The 20405-nt window shown below is 41.8% G+C and overlaps 1 protein-coding gene across 1 annotated transcript in view; it reads left to right on the forward strand.

The window, feature by feature from the left end:
• The first annotated feature begins 3 nt into the window (after nt 1–3).
• The window catches only part of NAA25 (N-alpha-acetyltransferase 25, NatB auxiliary subunit), a 31072-nt gene continuing 10670 nt past the window's right edge, over nt 4–20405 (forward strand). The window contains exons 1-15 of the mRNA XM_075110043.1: nt 4–129; nt 3402–3487; nt 4416–4554; nt 6227–6345; nt 8281–8355; nt 9228–9335; nt 9787–9865; nt 10390–10501; nt 11644–11733; nt 12092–12261; nt 13051–13163; nt 15882–16089; nt 16650–16736; nt 17783–17963; nt 18603–18702. Coding sequence (XP_074966144.1) covers nt 72–129; nt 3402–3487; nt 4416–4554; nt 6227–6345; nt 8281–8355; nt 9228–9335; nt 9787–9865; nt 10390–10501; nt 11644–11733; nt 12092–12261; nt 13051–13163; nt 15882–16089; nt 16650–16736; nt 17783–17963; nt 18603–18702 — 1725 coding nt within the window. The 5' untranslated portion in view covers nt 4–71. The remainder of the gene's footprint in view (nt 130–3401; nt 3488–4415; nt 4555–6226; nt 6346–8280; nt 8356–9227; nt 9336–9786; nt 9866–10389; nt 10502–11643; nt 11734–12091; nt 12262–13050; nt 13164–15881; nt 16090–16649; nt 16737–17782; nt 17964–18602; nt 18703–20405) is intronic.

Here is a 20405-nt window from a genome sequence, read left to right on the forward strand (position 1 = left end):
CCCGGTCCCTTCACCCCCGCCCCCGGGCCGGCCCGGCCGGCGGCTGCGCATTGCCGTTCTGCGCTCTCATCATGGCGGCGCGGGGCCATGTGCAGGACCCCAACGACCGGCGCTTGCGGCCCATCTACGGTACGGACCCCGCAGCTCCCCGGTCCCCCGGCCCGGCGGGCCGCCGCGGCCCCGCGGGGTTACCCCGGCCCGCCCGGGGTCGGCGCGGAGGGACCCGCCGGGCGGCCCGGCCCGGCAAGCGCTGGCTGGCTCCTGCGGCGGGGCCCGCCGCTCCCGCCCCATCCCCGGCGGCGGGGGAAGCCCCGCGCTCCGCTCGGCGGGCGGGCGGGCGGCCCCGCTGCGAGGGCGAGCGGGAGCGCGGCCCCGGCCCCGGCCGCCCCCTCCGGCGGGCTCCCGGCCTTCCTCCCGCCGGCCGCCGTTGCCCCCGTGCGCCCGCGGTGCGGGTGTGTGTGCGGGAGCTGCCGCGGAGCGCGGCCGCGTCTGCCGCCCCGGGCGGGAAGCCTGAGTTCGGCCGGGCCGGGGAGACCCGGGCTTTCCTCTCGGCTCCGTCCGCTCCGAGACCCCCGACCCGCGTCCGGGAGGAGGCGCGGAGGGGCGATCGCAGCCCGCCCGCAGGCGGTACCGCTCCAGCGGCAGGGGGGTGGGGGTCTGTGCCTCTGCCGGTCAAGGTAACTTTAGTCGGCGTTTGTTTTCTGCTGCAGGGAAGTTAGAAATTAATTCATAAAAGGAACGAGAGCAGTCACGGCAACCTTCAAGTTGTATGTTGAGGTGTTGTGGCACAGGCTAATTACGGTGTTATGAAAATTAATTGGGAGTCAATTGAAGTAGTTAGGAGTCGGTCTTGTTAAGAAACCTCTTGTGTTAAGCTGTCCCCAAATATTTCCAAGGGTAGTACATGCAGTTGGGATTGCCTAAGAGGTTGTAGACAAGCTTGTCTCTGCTTATGCAAATATAGAGAAAGAGAAAAGAAAAACACTTCCCCGGGCTACGGTATAATTTCTTCCCTAAAATTGAAGTTTGGATATAGATCTCAGAAAACGTCCTCAACTTTTTCAACACCAGAAAAGAACCTCCCTGCGAACATGTGGAGAGCTGCCCTCGTTTGGGGACGGACGCGTGCTGCGAATGTCCTTTGCTGCTCGGGCAGGGAGGACGGTGTGGTATGGGCTTGTATCCGTTGTGGGTTCCAGTGAAATGGAAGAAGATAGTTTTGCTTGATTAGAAGTGTAAACACACAGATGTCTTAAAGTTCATCGCATAGTTATGAGCGCAGCTGGGCAATTTGTCTTTATGTAACAATTTTAAGTGTTTTCCTTAGTTGTCTGTACGTGCTGTGACTGCCGTTTTTATTAGCATGCAATTATTTGTGTTATAACCCGTATAACCTCTTAAATGTTCTTTAAAAGCATGATAAGTTCAACGGATATTAAAACAGATGTTGATGTATTTCACTGTATTCATTTCGGAGAGTATAGCTATTAGGGAGAGAGCTTTAAAATAGAAAGGATTATCTGCTGTGTAAGATTTGAATTAAGGCTTTGCTGCTGCAGAACTCAAAATAAAGTGTGTATCCTTAAAGAGGTAAATACACAACTTTTCAACAGCCATAAACTGGAGATGAGTGGATGAGGTCGAAGGTCTGGTTCTTGACTTACAGCAGTGCTCTTCAGTGTGCACTGTGTGCCTTGGTTACTCAGGGTTCCTTGACAGCTTATTTCTATCTTTCATCTTGATTTGTTCTTCCTTCACCTGAAAGTTGATGTTTTGTGTTTCCAGCCATTGAACATCTCCACCTACAGACTTGCAACTAATGTAGGCTTTAGTTTATTTTCCTTTTAGCTTGGATTCCTTTGGAAGTTGCCAGCTATTTTGGCTTCCGACAGACTTACTTATTGTTAGCAAAATACAATCATTTTATTCTGCTGCCGTTTAGAGAGGTTTGTGGTTTATTTGATTTACTTTAGGAGACCTAAAGCAGAGATCTTATCAGCACAGTTATTAAACAATCCAAGACAGACAGCGCAGCATGGCAGATAATTTGTGTGTAAGTGAACTGTGCAAAATAGATCCTTCAATCAAGAAGTCTCTGCTGGGGTATGAAGAGATCACCAGGATGTTCTGTTCCACAGAAACCTCTTCACTGAGAAGTCCATGCTTAAGTTGTAATGTTACAGGTGATGCACAGGCTTTCGTAAGTTAAAATGGCCATCTAACCCACGTAAAGACAATGTATTAGACTTTCAAACTCTATTTTATGCAGCAACATTCTGTTTTGGTTAGTGTGGGCAGGCTGCCTCCTTCAAGGTTTTGTCTGTATGGTCTCAGGAGTCCAATTAGTTCTAGTTTAAGTCTGCAGCACTTAGTTGGCTATGGAAGCGAATGTTAAAGCCGCCGAATATAAATCTCATTAGTATAGATGTACACTTTGTACCATATACCAAGGAATTACAAAAGGTCACCTCTCTGCTCAGTAAAGAGTTCTCTCTCATTATGAGAACTGCAGTCTTGACTGGAAAAAGATGTGTAATGTAATTTCACTTAACTGGCCTTAGCTCTGTTCACAGTTTGCTAGGGGAGAGGCCGGAACAGTGTGAGCAGACCCTTCCCTGTTGGCATGTCAGGTGCAGCTAAGCTTTTCTGCTAGGTTTTGGTTAGTAAGTATTAATTTTTGAGGGAGAGGAATCATATAGGGGTCATAATCTAAAATTGCTTGTTGTCTAATAATACGCTGTAGATGAGGCTAAAAATTGTAATACCAAGCTGAAAAAAGGAGAAAATGGTCATGAGACAGGGGTTTTCTGCAGCTGAAGTTTCACTAGACAGCGAAGTTTTACTAGATCCCCCTAAGAAATAGCGAAGCTCTCCTTGGGAGGTTTGCTCTTTCGTCTTCAAAACCAGCTTGATGAAAGCATAGTGATCATTGTTAGGGGTCTGCTGTAAGTATGGGTTGTGTAGACGAGGTCTTCTCACCTAATGCATTGATGGATTGTGAGTGCTTGCTTTCTAACCTGCTGCCTGTTAAAAGTCATTGAAAGTCTCCCAAAGGCACACCAAATTAATTTCTCCTTTTACTAAAGCCAAGAGCTTAAGCTCCATCGCCAGCAAAGAGCTGTTGCTGCAGAACCTGCTCTATTATGTCTCTTTTGTTGCTGTAATGATCTATGTGGAGTAATTACAAAAGCTTGCTTGTTTGAATGACTAAAACTAGTGCAGCAAGATGAATACTTCATCTGCAAAGTGACATGTTTGCTGAATGTTTGGCTTAGACCAGTAGCGCAAACCGCATTTTCCTTGTACAAATTACTAACAGCGCGTACTCCACAGTAAAATTACAGATAGCTTTGCCAAATGGTCTCGCGTTCTGGTATAATACCATATATGTTCTTATGCAGATTATCTCGATAATGGCAATAATAAAATGGCAATCCAGCAAGCGGATAAACTGCTCAAAAAACACAAGGATCTTCACTGTGCAAAGGTAAGTGATTGCGGTGCACGGACTTTGTTCAGTGAGCATAGCTCTGAGACTTGGAGTATTTTGAGCAGTGTCTGTGATCTTCCAGAGACCACGGTGTTTTCTGAACCCTCTGGAACATCTCGGGCTGTTCTAATTCATACAGTATTGCATTTGCCTGAAAACTTGTACAGATCCTCTTGGTGACTAATGATTAGGGTGTAATTGGTTACACCTGTACTAATTGTCTAGCTCCCTGTCAGAACCACTGCGAGCAACCTTGGCACATGGGCTGTGCCCTAAAAATGCCTCTTTTAGACCTTAGGTCAGAGTACCTCTCTGTAGTAGTTTGGCCCAAAGCATTTCCTTGGGAGGTGTAGCCTTTAGTAAAACATAACAATGTGATTTTGGAGGCATTTGCTCTTCTGCTTCTTGTTCACTGCCCTCCTTGCTGTGCCCCTGTTGAAGGGAGAGGAGTTCTGTTCCTCGGTTTTCTGAACATATTACTATCTTTCTGCTTTTCTCTTCTCCCTGTGGGTTTTCCTCTACTGTACATACCACTTCTGCATTTTGAAAGCTTCCCAAGCTGAAGCGAGTGTCATGGACCTGAATCTCATTTATGTCACTTCTCTCTGGCCAGTTTTTGAAAGAAAAAAATGAAAATTGGCAGGACTGGTCAGTTTTCAGTCTACAGGTAGGGAAAACTGAGTGGCAGCCCATGCCTTGGAGCAGCCTGCGTGTTTGTTAAGAAATCCAAAGCCCCACTATTTGATGCAGCTTGCATTTGGAAGTTTTCCTCTATAGCCATATGGATTAGAAGCTTAATAAAACCTGAAGTTCTGTAGGAGTAATGAGGTAGTTAGGCAAAGCCTCTCCTCACCAGGAATGAGAGGATTTTCACTGCTAACTGCCAACTGTGTTTCTAACAGCTGCCTCTGTGTTGTGTCAATAGGTTCTAAAGGCAATTGGCTTGCAGAGAACTGGCAAGCAAGATGAAGCGTATGCTCTGGCACAAGAAGTAGCAGCACTTGAACCCACAGATGATAATTCCTTGCAAGCACTAACTATTCTTTACCGGGAAATGCATAGACGTAAGCTTTTTCCTTTGTCTCTCTTAAAATCATAATTATTTACATTCTTCTAGCAGTATATGTCACTATCAGTTTCATGGGAAGTCCAGGTTTCATGTGGGAAGTCCAGGGTTTGTGTACAGGTGTGTTATTAAGAGACTCGGAGAATTTAAATGGTACCTGTTATAAAAGCCTCTAAGACTCTAGTGATCACCATAAACTGAAGAACCTTGTTTAGGGTGCTCTCATTAACGTTATTGTGTACACAGTTCCTAAATGAATGGCTTACTAATAATTATCCATCGCAATCAGCCTATGAGTTCACTGTTGTGTTTTTTTGTTTTAATGAAAACTACTGGAATTTGTTGTCAGTATATGTGGTAGAGATGACCAATCACAAGGTGTGGTTTGAAGCGTATTTAATGCTCTGCAACTGTATTCGAGGGGTTCAGGCCTCAAGAAGCTGTGTGACAAACAGAAGGGAAATCCTGGCCTCTCGATTTGACTGCGTTAGCTTTTTCAGTATGGTTCCTTGTAGTGGTATGGTATTTTAAAAATACTAAATCATGAATGCTTGAGTGATGGAGTAAAATTGCATGTGCTTTTCTGAAAGAAGCCAGACCCTATGTACTGCTTATCTACAGCTCTAAACAGTTGTTTCTGGCAGCTTGTGGTTCTTGGTGGTGGCAGCAGCATTTACTGTTGCATTGCTGGAGCAATGACAATAGGGCAAAACAGCTTCTGTAGAAATGGGTATTTGGTATCGGTCTGTGATATAGCAATTGCTTATGCTCTCGTGGTTGATTTCTTTCTATGTGTGTATGTATATGTGGAGTTAAATTATCATTTCTTGAATAAGACGAAATTTGAGGGTGTATGTGTGACTTCAGCATAAACAAACCACTGAAAATGTCAGCCTTTTTGTGATTCTAAATAACTTGCATGAGCATTAAGCTCAGGTTTCTAACTTTTAGGTTTATAACTCAGAAAGAAAATAGTGGGTGTTAAGCACTTCCACTTTTGACCTGCAAGAAAATTGTAGTTAATGTTTTATGTATGTGTGTCAAGGATATTTAAACTATGTAAAGATAAATTGCATTTAGTTTTCTAATACTGTACTGAGTTACGGTTGTATGTGTAAGGATGAAAATATAAGGAGGTTTTGCATATTATAGTGTCGTAAGTATTTAGTTATGCTAGACCTAATATTAAGAAGTACAGTGCGAAGTATCTTTCTTGTTAAGAGTACTAAAATAGGCAATTGGGAAATAACAGGGAATGACTAAAATGAGTAAACCTGCAATAAGAGTCAATTTTATATTAGCCTCTGACGATATTCTACGTTTTAACAATTCACATGGAGCAGTTGTTCTGCCAGGAACAGTAATATTCATTCAGGTTAATGCTCCAAAATAGACAAACTTTCTTAAGAAAGAGACTTAAATGCTTCTGAGAAGTTCGGTTGTTGCCGTTAACTCTATTTTGAGGTTTGGTTGGTTGGGTTTTTTTAAGCACTTTCCTCCTTTGCCTAACGTCTGTAGTGCTTGGGGTCTTGGGGGAGAGAGTACCATTTCTGTGGTGGTTGAGTGTAATTAGATTACTGTTCAGAGTATCACTGATGCTATCTTTCGGTAGCTGTGCTTTAAAATTATTCCCAAATTTGTCTTAACTCAAGCATCTGGTTTTGGTTTAGCGGAACTGGTAACTAAACTTTATGAGGCAGCTGTAAAGAAGGTTCCCAACAGTGAAGAGTATCACTCGCACCTCTTCATGGCCTATGCCAGGGTTGGAGAATACAAGAAGATGCAACAGGTACAATCAGCAATTTGTGTTCCGGTCATTTTAAGGTGTCTTTTTCTGTGTATCTTACTGTTAATGCCTTTCCATAGTGTAAGTAATCTTCCAGAAAGCTAAACTGGGTTAATGTAGAAGTTATACTCTGTGTTTTTACAGAAAGGCTTAAAGGACTATTATTTAGGGGGTGGGTTATCTAAAGACAAATGCTTTCTTTTCCTTACATGGGGTAGGATAAGTGCCTTTTGTGTGCATACCTGGTCTGATAGAATATGTTGGTGGTTCTGGGAGGTTTTTATCAATCTGCCTTGAACGGTATGACAGCTACATACATATCAGGCACTGTTTTATAAAGGAATTCTGGAAGAGATGGAATATGATCTAGCAAGATCATCTGATCCATGTTTTCAGACTTTTACTCCTTAGTTTGCTGTTATCTTTGGGAAGAGTAATCTTGCCCATGCTCTTACTTCTGGAATCTAACACATAACTAGGCTTGTATTGGTTGTAATTCAGTGAAGAAAAACTGAAAAGCACTTCCTTTAAGTACATCTTACTTATCGGTTGGCAGAACAGTGTCAGGCTGGTTAGTTTTGTTTTTATCCCTTCCAAATTAGGTGCCTGGAGAATGCCTATAAATGGAAGATTCTTTTCAAAGCATGCGCACTCACTGTTCTGTATAAAAAAACACAGAGAGCTAAGTAAATGAGTCCTAAACTCCCTCTCTTTCCCACTGCATTAAGGTGACTTGATTTTTTGTACAAGCTTGGTTTATATAACTAAAAAAATACATTGAGCAGAAGTATTACTCTCCATTGTAGCCCAACTTGTATGCTGTTTGAGCTCAAGCTGTAGATGAGAGCTAAGTTATTAATGTACATGAAATTACAAGCCTCATATGACAGTCTAAACTTCGGAGATGTGACTGTACGTTAATTTTCTACATTCTATGTATGCTAACTGTCTACACCCATGAGTGGAAAAAACGCCAGTCTTGCACAGATAATGATATTTAGCATTGATCTGACCTTTTGTATGTTTAAAATGTCATACAAATGTGTATCTAGTTAAGTTACCCAGGCATTGTCAGAGAGTAGAATGTTCCAGGTTGGCCTTTGCCTTCAGCCTCAGGAGTGCATGGATGCTAACTGATTGGAGAGTGAAAATAAACCTCAGCATCCTGTGTGCTGAAAGTACTGGAAAATGCAAACTGAGAATGCAGTCAGGAAATCAGCACAAATGTCCATCTGTGGTAGTAGACTGTATTATATGTAGTTTTTAAAAATTAATTACAGATTTCGTATGGGTAAAAGTGTTGTCCTTCATTATATATAGACACTGGAAATCTGTGGGAGAAATATGTGAATAACTGTTTCTGCATTAGGCTAGAGAATCTTGAATGTTTTGGATCTGCTTTGATACAGCCAAGCTTTCAGCTCGACCTTTGCTTAACCACTGCTTTGCACACATAGGTGACTTCATGTTTCGGGTATCTGAGTATGTGTATGTATGAAACAAGTGTTGAAGGGCAGTTACTTACATGAGGGGGTCGTGTGGTTTGGTGTGCCTTTTAGCACTGACTGAGCATTCTGGTGAAAAGCAGCACTGGAAATATCTCCCTCGCTCCTGAAGAATAAGTCTTTCACTTCCTAATGTAGTTACCACTTCTAATTAAAGCTGTCATCTGTTCAGGCAATCATACATGCACATGCTCATTGCCATTCCTTGTCAAACCTACACGAAGTACTTGATCTTTGAAACATTTTCACCCTCTGTTTTCTTCAGAGTGTGTGTTCAGATGGAATGGCTCACGGGTTCGTACAAAATCCTCCCATCTAGCTGCCAATTCTGTATTGTCTGCTGCCATCATTGCCACTAAGCTTGCATTGTCTGTTATGAGAGGTTATAAAAGATATGTTTCAGGAATGATGAAACTTTGTTTTATATTTTCAGGCTGGAATGGCACTTTATAAGATTGTACCCAAAAATCCTTACTATTTTTGGTCTGTGATGAGCCTGATTATGCAGGTGTGTACAGTGTTGTAAATGAGTGTGACTTTCACTGCAGGTATAGTGCAAACAGAAATGTTCCAGGTGAAGAGGTTAGAGGTATTTTAAGTAAACTGTCTGTTCGAACTGTTCCACTATGATGCTGGGAGAAGGACTGAGCCCTCCTTAAGCAGTATTATTGATGTGGTTCAACATGAATGCGGTAGTGTTTTTGTAATGGAACTTATCTGGTCTGCTGCACCACACTTATACAACTTGAATTATTGTCTTATCTGGACTAGTACCCTACTGTCTGTTGAGTTTGGTTTAGAGAGCTAATTAAACCCTCGGGTATCTGCAGCTCCTTAGGCAGAACTATTCGTCTCTCTAACTAGGTTATAAAGGCTCTAGGAAAAATAAATGAGAGCTCTGGACTTCACATGTCTTTAAGATTGCAGAAAGTCTGTAGGAATAGACAGCAGATCAGCTGTTCTGCTGTTAGTTGGGGTAGCAGATTCAGGCACTAACCAGAAAAACCTGACAATGTTGGCCAAGCAAAAAATAAGCACAGAAGCATTAATCACATTCTCTATAATACTGTGCCATGGAAAACACAAACATGTTCTTGCTACATGTTATTTGCTGTGGATATTGCGTGCCTAGGTGCACGAGTCTCTGGACAATGTAATCAAGAGCGAGCTTTTCAGTATACCACTAGTTTTATTGCTGCCTTTTAACAGAGCAGTTGCTCTCTGCATGTGACAGATGGCAGCTCTGAGTGTGTTGTTTCTGGGGGAATGGAAGCACCTGGGATGGGTTGGGTTTTTTCCCCTCTTCTAATGTGAAAAAAGCAGTGGGTGGGACAACACAAAAAGTTGATGAGCTGTTATATTAATTCTCCTCTTCCTTAGTCTATTTCAGCACAGGATGAAAACCTCTCTAAGACGATGTTTTTGCCACTAGCTGAGAGAATGGTGGAAAAAATGGTGAAAGAGGATAAGATTGAAGCTGAGGCTGAAGTAAGACTTGCAGATACTTTCAGCTTTATTTGAACATTATTGAGAGAAGGAATGCACTGTTAAAGAAAGTTGATTACTTTAACCGTTCTCTAAGATAATAATCAGTAATGTTCTGGAAGTAAATGTGAGTGTAGCAGGACAGAAGGAAAACCAAGAGCAGAGGGTTGAGAGGGATTTGGAATCATGTAGCCAAGGAAATTTTTTGGCCCTTTATTTGACTGGTGAAGTACTTGGGTTTGCTCCCTGGGAGGCCCCAAGAGAAACTTCAGGACTGAGAATGGAAAAAAGACCTAAATTCCTGAATCTTCTACCCTCTGGGATGCTAAAGATAGCTTTGCAAGGCTGGCTATCTCCTATTTCTAATGACAGTAACACAAGTCACTTTATTGCTTGGCAAACCTGTATATTGTTTTACTGGCAAATTTCATTGCAGCCTAATCTTTCTTTTAAGGTCGAACTGTACTACATGATTCTGGAACGTTTGGAGAAGTATAAGGAAGCCTTAGATGTCGTGAGAGGAAAACTAGGAGGTAACTTATTCCGTCAATTAATAATCACAGTTGTGTGGAGGAACAGCAGTTCTCCTTTGCTTCAGACTTGCCCACTGGTTAAAAAAAAAAAAAAGCTGTAAGAAGCCTGACTCTTAGCACAGTTTCAAACATTGGTGCAAACTCTGGAGATGCTCTCATGAAAGCTGGTTTTACCCACCTGTTTATGGTATGTAAGTGTTATTCAGTGATGAATTTTGCAGTGGTATGCTTAGCAGTAGTAAACTGATAGCATGTTTGTTTATTGTAGCTGCCATCTTTAAAAAAAAAAAAAAAAGTAGATCCTAATATTCTACTTTTTTGTGATTAAAGTGCACTTGCAGTTTTAAGGAATTGGGATATGAAGGTTTCCATAGCAAATCTGTCCTTTCTGTCCTTCAAGGGCCTCTCTCCTGTTCTCTTACACTTACTGTTTTGCATCCTTGGCTGTAATAAGAAGCTTTGTGCAGAAAGTAGAGAAGGAAATGCATTGATTAAATAAACTTGCCCTTCTGTTTTTAATTTAGAGAAGCTGACAAGTGAGCTCCAAAGCCGCGAGAACAAGTGTATGGCAATGTACAAGAAGCTGTGTAGGTGGCCAGAGTGCAATGCGCTGTCAAGAAAGCTGCTGCTGAAAAAGTGAGATGATTTTTCTGCCGTCCTGCTAAAACACTGAAGAAAAATTCTGGGCGCGTTGTGAATTGCCTTGTTTAGTGGCTTTTGTAAATGGTGGTTAAAATAGAAGAACATCAGAGGGTCTCAGAGCATTTCCAAACGTTTACACTCCAAAGCCTGAGGAAGAAAGCAGCAGAATGGAGTGTTAAAGGGACATAGCGACGGTCACAGGGAGAGGCAGTGTCAGGACTGTAGTTGCTTCTCTTTGAAGGCTGCCTTGAGCAACATGTTAATGTGATAAAATTTTGTTCACCTCTTTGTTTCTAAAGGCTGTGCTGGTTGTCCAGCTCTAACTTTAGTGGTGGGAGAGGAGGAGAACTGCATTTACATGTCATTTTCTGGAACTTCATTTCTCATGCTTGGCCAAACTCGATGCTGAGAAATGCATGTAATGCTTTGAACAGATGCATCAGGAGAGAGCATGCTAGTGTGATCAAATATGTCTCTTGGAACTGTCAAGAGAGATTTGTTGTTTGCTTTTTGTATTTAGCTGTGCCCTGATCTTAAGTATAAGTTAAATACAGAGGCTTGAAGATAGGAAGGTTCTGTCTGCATCCACTGTCCATGGGGACATCAAAATGTTTCTTCTAGAGAAATTGTTCTTGGTATTTAATATTTGTTGAATATATTTGCAGTGGGAAAAACTGAAGAAAATAAACAGCTTTACAGGACGCTTGAACAGAGCACTGACAACGTGTAGAACGAATATAAGGACATTTCCAGCTTTATGTCTTTGTATTAGGCATCTCCTGTTCTATACGCTTAAGTTGCTCTGATCATTGGCAGAAGAAACTTCTGCCTTAGTATTTTGTGGGGATATTCGTGAGCTCCAATTGGAATATAAACGTAAAGAGGAGAATGTGTAGTTTGCCTCAATTCTTTATTGAAATTCTTTCCTTTAATACATTTCAAGAAGTTCAGGATGATAGCATTCTTAGGATGTGAAATCTTTTCAAGGAGAAAGTATTCTTATTATAGTTAGTGTTTCTGTAATATGAATATGTGCTATTCCTTAAATTCAGCTTTTGCAAGGAATGCAATTTTAGAAGTGAGTTACTGTTTTGGCAATTCCCTAAACTGTGTTCTGTGCCTGATTTTTGTTTCAGCTCAGATGATTGGCAGTTTTATATAACTTACTTTGATTCAGCATTCAAACTCATTGATGAATCCTGGACACCTCCACCAGAAGAAGAGCAGTAAGTTAACAGTTTTGCCATGGGTTTGTTTTTCCTTTGTGCTACAGCAAATTGTTTGCATTCGTCTATTCAGTACAGCATTGTCTGTGTCTTTGGGTGACTTCTTGACATCAGACCCTAAATGATGTATTCTCCCTGCTTTGTTTTGGTGGCTGGCAATAGTTTATTGGAAACAGCTGTATACATAGTGGTTTGTACGCTGTAGAATTCTTCCCATCATATTTCTCATGGTGATTGAGTTAGAGAATCCATCATGCCAGATTTCCTTAAGAATATCCTGGGAATATGCTGAGCACGTGTTATCAATGCCCTAGCAATGGGAGAAATCAAAGAACCTTTTGTCTCTTTAATTGCACAGCTCTTTGGAAGGAGAGGTACACTATTCTATAGAGCAAGCTGTGAAATTTATAGAAGAGAGGATAACAGAAGAATCTAAGAGCTCTCGGCCACGTCGGGGACCGTATTTAGCTAAACTGGAGCTGATTAGACGTTTGCGATACAGAGGCTGTAATGATGAATATAAACTAGGTAAGAGCCACTAACTGGATGATAAATTCATCTTTAGAGAGAATGCAAACTTGGAACAAGCTCTTTTCTAAATCACTGAGTTAAATACAATGCCTGTTATGAAAATGTACGTGCTGTTGTCTGTATGTAAAGCCTTTTGAAAGCATTAGAAGATGAGCCTTGAAGAAAGGCAGGTAGTTCCAGACTGCTCCAGGGCTTGTAAAAGCATGTATGGAAACTTTCAAAAGGACCTATGGGATCTAGGAGCATCCAGTCACTGAGATTGTAATGAAAAGTGCATTCCTTATGCACTGCTTTTGTAGAAAGTCCTGCTGTTACGCTGTAATCTCTGGGTGGTGTTGGTTTTTGTGTTTTTGTTGTTTTTGTTTTTGTTTGGCAGTATTACCAGGTTTTGCTTTTAAAAACTTGCATTTAAAAATTGCACTTCGGGAATCAGTGAGGGGGAGAATGTGATTAGAGCAACACCTGTGCTACTTACTAGTTCCTTTTGTATTTCCATCCAAAAATAAGTTACTGTTAGATAAGGGGAGGCTGTGTATGCATGCCTGTTAAGCTGAGCTCTTATCTGCCAAAGTAGCTTGAATGAAGCTCTTGGGGTTTTTATGTGTCCTTGGTTACCAAAGACATTGAGCCTCTGTTAAAATCTGCAGTACTGCAGCTTTCGGCTTTCTAAATCGCTATGTAATCTCGAAGGGGGGTGCGGGGGGCATTAACAGAAATTTCTCAGTGATTTTATAGATTCAACTTTTAATAGAGCATATTAAAAAGATGAAGTGGCCTTTTTCCTAGGTGACCCAGAAGAACTAATGTTCCAATACTTCAAAAAATTTGGGGACAAACCCTGCTGTTTTACTGATCTTAAAGTATTTGTGGATCTCCTCCCATCCAGCCAATGCACAAAGGTAAGGAAAGATAAAGAAGTGGTGGCAGGAACCACAGCATCTGTTTGTACTGTTGTCCCTTTATCTCAAAATACCTGCGCATCATATTAAAAGACTGGAAACATCGAATTTCTACCTTCTGTATGAAATTCAGAAAACTCTTTGCACTGCAGAAAATATAATGAACATCTGAATACACTGAGCATTCTATTCAGAGGATTTCTACTGGAGACTAAAAACTAAGTTTGATCCTGCAGAATCTCAGACCTGCATGTAATATTCATTTGGCTTTTTTATTACGATTTCAAGGTGTCAGGGCGCTCTGAGATGGTCTTGATTGAATTCTTGTATCGAAAATGAAAAGTTTGTAATGCTGATGAAAATTACAAGACACGAGCTCGTATCTTGTAATGAAAAGCTCCATAGGAATTGTAGTCCAATTGGTAAGATACCTGATTAGCTTGTTTTTAAATGAGTAATCTCTCATCACTTTTTTGTTTATAGATCACAGCTTACAAAATTGAGTGATATGAAAACAGCAAAGAGAAAGACCACCCTGTTCACTCATTTGCACTTCTCATTGCTGTGTACTGTAACTTTTGTTTTACAAAGACATCCTCCTCTTTCCCATCTTCCTCTTTCCTGTCCCCCTCATCACTTGTTTTTCCCATTAAACATATAACTTTAATGGGAAAAATCTGCTCCATCATCTGATGCAGGTAGGGCGTCACATAGATGTTTTGCTTGGCTCTGCTGGAGGTCTAAAGAACAGACACACTGATACAGATCGAGGGGTGACCGAGAGACCATGGGGAACTTTTCTAGAATCTTTCTGAAACAAGCTCTCCTTAACTGAAAAGACTATTTGTGCAGAGTCATGAGCAGCTTGTTGAATGACTTCAGCAGCTGGGAATCCTGTCACTCACCCCATTGTTTTTCTAAGCCATTGTGTAAAATTATCAGAGCTGGGGAGGGCTAGACAAAGAATCCTGGATCAGCCAGAGGCTGGTGATAAATTGTCTGTAAACAAAGTATGGATAGTGGTGGTGTTTTCTTAGTCTATTAATTTTTTTTGACCTGATGCAAGCTGTTCCCAAGCCTCACTAGTAAGGAGAATGGCGGCCCTGGCATGTATGGGTTGCTGCTGATGTTTTACAGTAAAAGGTGTGTTTTCAATCCACTGGCAAGAGAGATGGTCAGTAGGATATTTAAGTCATAGTTCTGGAAATGGTGCTGCCATTGCACGGGAACCCTGAAGTCCTGAAGCACTGAACAGGTTTAACCCTCACTTTCCAGGAAACAAATTCTAAACCCAGAACGGGGGGAATGGTATTTAAAAAAAATACTCTAGGCTACAGTTTTGTCACAGTGCTTGTAAAACCATGACTTTGAATAAATTCTCTAAAATTTTCTGATTGGCCGTAAAACTGCTGCTGATGTAGTTGCAGATATAGTTGTGTCACGCTGACACATTAGAAGGCCTTTCCAGTCTATGGCTGCCTTCTGTCTGTTGTCTCTGAAGCACACAGCTGCAGCAGTTTAACCCGGGCAGGAGACCTGCAGCTGAGGGGGGGTTAGTGGTGCTAAAGTGCTGATGCATTTTTGAAATCTGAAAGTTTAAGTAACAACATATTTATAGATTGTCTTAGTTTTATTCTTGTTTCACAGCAAAAGATGCTGAAGGTTGTTGTATCCTAGGTAAAGTAGCAGGGTCACACTGAGGTTATGCACAGCTCGGGGGTCTTTTCTGCTTTTCTTTTTTCTTTTTTTTTCTTTTGAGTTCTGAATAGTGTTACAGTTCAGTAGCTGAGAATGTGGTGATCTTGTTGGGCCACTAGACACATGAGATTTCCAGAAATAATCGTTGTGACATCAATCTTGACTTCCTAGAGGCATAAATTGGAGTATGCAGCCTAGTGATTCGGTTGACCTTGCCCTGCTTGGCAAAATCTCAAACTGAAAAGATTTGTCAACACAGTGTTCATCAAAGTCTATGGGAAAACTGTGTGCATGGTGCTGTGTGTTCCTCCGATCTCGCTGTCATGCTTTTTGCCTGGGGTGTGCATTTGGCGTAGTTCTTGTGTTTCAAGACAAAATGTATTAAAGCTGAATTAGTTGGCTTTAACTCAGTTTTAAGTTTGTAAACACTACTGGATTTTAGGGCAACAAAAGACTACTGTCCAGCCCTAACTGTATGTTGTGAGGAGTCTGCTGTCTCCTATTAAATTTGTAAACAGTGAGTGGCTGCTTTTCTTACAACTTAATCCAAAAAATAAGTCATTAATCAAAGATGATGACCTCACTGATTACAGTGCATTACTTCAGAGTTGAGAGAAAATGTAATAGCTAGTACAAACCCACTATTTCCTGGAAGTGTGTTGTGAAGCCTTTCAGAAACTAATTATTTTAACTGCATATGTTATTACTCTGAGTGTTAACAGGTGCTTGAACTCCCTTGTGTGTCAATGTATTGGAAACTTGCCTGTGATTTATTTTTTTCCTCCGTTTGAAACTTACTAAAAGCTATTGAGTGCAACTGGAACCGAGTGCTTATCACCTTTCAAAAAAAGGTCAATATTTTTTTTAAACCAGCTCTTCAAGCACTGATTTCAGTGTGACATCAGGGTTGATACTGACATTTCCATCTTGCTTTCTTTGCTTGATTTGAGGGAGGAAATGATGCTTCCCATCCATGCAGTCCCAGTTGTCCTGCAGAATTTAACAGTGTTTCTCTTTCAGTTCATCAGTCAATTGCTGGAAGTAACCCCTCTGTCGGCAACAGCAGAGAATGAAATCGCACTGCCAGCCGATACCAAAGCCCTGCAGCAACACTTGTGTGTGGTGCAGCTCTCAAGATTGCTTGGCATCTATCACGCCATGGATAAGAAGCAAAAGCTGACTGCTGTCCGAGAGTTGATGTTAAGATACCGCCATGGATTGGAGTTCGGTGAGAAAAATCTTGAACCTAATGTTGCAGTTCACTTGCAGCTTTTTATGAGCAAAAGTTCAGAGGTTTTTCAGGGGGATGGAACAAACACTGATGGCACCTGTCGTGCTGCTAGAAAATACTTTGCTTTCCCCTTATGATTATATCCTTGGGTGTACCTGAATTATTTGTTTTCTTTTCAGTTGTTTATCTTAAAGGTAAATGAGACATTCCTGGGTAGTTCGTACATTTATATCTTTGAAAAATTGCCTGTTCTTCTAAGCAAAGACAGGCTTTATCACTGGTGTACATAGGACAAATATATGGGCAAGAATATAAATTGGTGAATCTTCCAGTTTTAGGAGACTCTTTTCTACTTTTAGCAGATGTCAGAATATGAAGCGGCCCAAAGTCCACTCATGTGACGAACGAATGCAGCATGTATACAGTTGTTTCAGTTTTTAAGACAACTCTGGGTTTTATAAATTAAGCTGTGGTTATCGTCTGCCAGATGGCTGTGTCATTTGATAATGCTGACAGCACTGTTAGTAGTTCAAGAGTAACTCTTTTTTTCTTTTTAGGGAAATCTTGTTTGAAAACTGAATTGCAGTTTTCAGATTATTACTGCCTGCTTGCAGTTCACCTGCTGCTTGATCTGTGGCTAGAAGGTATGTTCCTAAAATTGTGTCTTGCCTAATAGTGCCCTGGATGGATGTGACCAGGAGCCTGTGTCCCTGTGGCCAGTGTATACTTGGCATGGCTTGTTAGGCCCATAGCTTTCCAGGTTTTGTTTTTTTTCCTCAATATGTCCCTCTGTTCAGTTGCTGTTTAATATGAACCTCACTGACGTCTAAAGGAATTTAATTTTTCTTATTAATTCCTGTAAGTCCTGGCAGAGTTTTGCTGATGACTCTTGCAGCTCAATGCTGGCTGTCTTCAGAAGCTTGTTCCAAGTTTCTCATGTAGGGAAAGTTTTCTCTCCCTTTGCACAAGTTCTGCTGACAATTCCCTCCTGATACCAGAGGTATTTTTGAGAGTATTTATCTCCCTCCCTGACATACTTTGTCTTTTGGATCCTCTGCTTCTAGACCTTCTGCTGAGGTCTGTGCCCTGTCTTTAGTATTTCTGTACACCACATCTGCTCTGCCTGTTAGTCTCCTAATCCCACAGTCAGTCGCCAATGGTGGCTGTTGTATTCCTGCCCTTCAGTGTAGCCAGCAGTTATGCCTTTGTCTTTCCCAAGGAAGATTTAGTCTTTAACGTGAGTAAACCCATCATGAGGTTCCTGGCAGGTCACTGGTGGAGTGTGGGCTCTTGAATTCCTGGCTCTGTGCAGCTCTCTTGTATAGTGCTTGGGAGTGCTCTGTACGTATGAGCTAGAAATCCTGAACAGTCCAGGACTCATCAGGGAAGGTCACTTCTTCTGCAGCATGCCCATGTGTGAGTGCCTTGCTCTGTACAAATGTGAGCTAGATACTCCCTGTGAGGAATTATTCGTCAACCTTTCCCTCAGAGAGCAGCTGTAACGCTGGGGTGGGTGTTATGTTTTAAGGGCAGCATCGTGGCTGATGAATGCCACCTTCACGTTTAAATGCACGGGACCATTTTGAGAGGTGTGTAACTTGAGGAAGGAAGCTTCGATGCCAAAGTGAGCTGTGCTGTCAGTGCTCAGTTCTTCTCTCTGATCATGCCTGTCTGTGTGTTTTGTCACCAGGTGAAGAGGCAGCTGTGTGGCAGTGCCTGACTCTCTTAGAAGAAGGGTTATCTCACAGTCCTTCTAATGCTCAGTTTAAATTGCTGCTCGTTCGAATCTACTGCAGGCTTGGTGCATTTGAACCTGTTGCAGAGCTCTATTCCAGCCTTGACGCAAAACACATACAGCACGACACCATCGGGTGGGTAGTATATACTGAGAATAATTGGTGATGGTGACCCTCCAGTAACCAGTCCTGAGATCTTCAGTTTCTTTTGCTACTGAAAGTTAGCAGATTATCAGATTTTTCATACTGCATTGTGTAGAAGTGTTTTGGAATTACCAGAGGCACATCTGCTGAAGTATACTCCCCTTCTCGTGGAGTATCTTTCCTGTGTGATTTAGATCAGTTTGGGATTTTTTAAGTACTAACTAAAGGGAATTTGAAAGAAATTTGTGAAACATGTATCTTGGTGCCAGTCATAGCTCGGTGTTCTGGCTTGTGTCATTGCTCAGCAAAGCTTGGGAGCACTAGTTAGACATAACAAATGGCTGTGCCTTGGTTATTGTGTTTGTGGGTATCTAATTAAGTAAAGCTCTTGCACATTTAGCAAGGTGGATGGAGGAACTCCAAGCCCCCACATACTGTTTTTTTTAAAAATTCCCTTCACTACTGTTAAAAGCTTAAATTTTAATATGAATGTTGTGATTGCCATCTGTTAAATCTCCAGACTTTTCATTAAAGCTGGACAGTCCTGCAGTTTGTGCAGACCTGTGTTTGAAATTCAGGTTTCCCCAGGGTTGCATGCTGATATTTGACTTGTGCTGTGTTGTGTTGCAGCTATCTTCTGACGCGCTATGCAGAATCACTGGGCCATTATGCTGCTGCATCCCAATCCTGCAATTTTGCACTCAGGTTTTTCCACTCCAACCAAAAAGATGTAAGTTGAAAGAAACCTCTGTGTCATGTAACAGAGCAGTTATGTCAGGATGCCTTACAGAAATCTGTGCCCTATATAAGGGCTGACAGAAATGTAGTGGTTGATAACAGAGAGGAATAATACGTGCAAGTTTGTGTTTTTAGTAAAGGTTGCCTCAGCCTGTGTTTCTCATTACAAGAATTTGTAACTTACTGTTATGGGGTTTTGCTTTAGTTTTCTATTTATAAAAGACAGTTTTAATACTCCTCAAAAAAGGTATGATTACTTCTAAATGAATGGATTGTAATTTTGTGCAAGAATTTTTAAGTGAAATGTCATGGCGCAAATAAGTCCTGGTGTCATATAACTTCTAGTGTTTTTGGAAAGTCATACAGCAGCCAGGGATGTTGGGTCAAGATGGTGGAGACATACTTGTGAATCCTTTATATGACAGTCACTGAAGCAGCGTGTTTTAGTGATGGCTGTCCTAGGCACACAGGGGTGGTGGGGAATGCACACCACTTTAAAAGGTACGGGAAGCGCAAGGAACAAGCGGGAGGATTTCAGAGGGGAAAAACTGAGTCTCAGAGTGTCTGCTTCACTGAATGCAGAGCAGAGCCCCATGACTAACCGCATTATTTTGAAGTGATAGGATCAAACTGCAAAACCTGGTCTAATGGGAACTACCTCTTTTACTCAGTTCACACCAAAAAGTGGTGTGAATGAAGAGAAAGTTGTCTTGAATTAGCATCTTGGGACTGGGATGGAGGAGGTAGTATGGGGAGAGTAGCTGCATTCCTCCGAAGAGATCAAGTGCTTTGTAAAATACACGCCATGGCATCTAGCTGCTTGTATCTTGCTGGTGAGTAAGTGTGCTTGTCAGTAATCTTACTTGGAAAGTACTCTCTGTACATTCTGATACATTCATAAGGAAGGCATCGATTCTGTTTCAGAATTCCCATGGAATCCCTGAAAAATGGGTTAGGTAGGAGAACGGTGGAACAACACGTTCTTGAAGTTTTGGTGGAAATATATTGGGCAAATAGGACCAGAAATAGTCCAGAATTGTGGTAGGGAGGTATATGCATGTCAGTCCATCTCCCTAAAACTTGCAAGGCAGTCCCATTCTCAGGAGTGGGAATATTCCTGTATATTTATATTTTACAGTTTGATCACTGTTGAGAGGTAGGTGAAGAAAATGATTTTTACTTCATAAGAAACGAAGGTGCGATGCAGTTGTAACTTTTCCAGTCAGCCGCTGTCTCCAAAGGCACTGCAGTCATACAACTTGCTTTCCCACCACCCCAGAAATAGACTAAAAACACAGGGCTTGTCTGTACTGGATAGTAAAGATGCTCACACAGTAACCCCTCAGAAGAGTACCCTTGCTCTGTTGGCAGCCCAGGCTATTCCTGCGTACGAGATACAAGTTGCCATTTACCAGTGCCTGGAAGATGCTGAGTTACTGTGGCCTGAGTCTGACACAGAAATTTCACTGCAGGGACCGGGATGCACAGAGGAGCGTGTAGATTGTACGATGGGAACTTTCCTTATCTGCGTCCCATGCTTGCTCATTGTTTAAGTACTGATTCTACTTGCTAAGAGTCTTTGGGTTCCTGGGTGCAATGTTTTATGCTGGAGTGAAGCCCTCAATCCAGACAACTTTCTCCTACATGTCTGTTGTTGGTAGCGGCGGCTTTTTTTGTCCGTTTGGGGTTTTTTTT

The sequence above is a fragment of the Phalacrocorax aristotelis genome, chromosome 15, assembly GCF_949628215.1.
Source record: "Phalacrocorax aristotelis chromosome 15, bGulAri2.1, whole genome shotgun sequence".
NCBI lineage: Eukaryota > Metazoa > Chordata > Aves > Suliformes > Phalacrocoracidae > Phalacrocorax > Phalacrocorax aristotelis.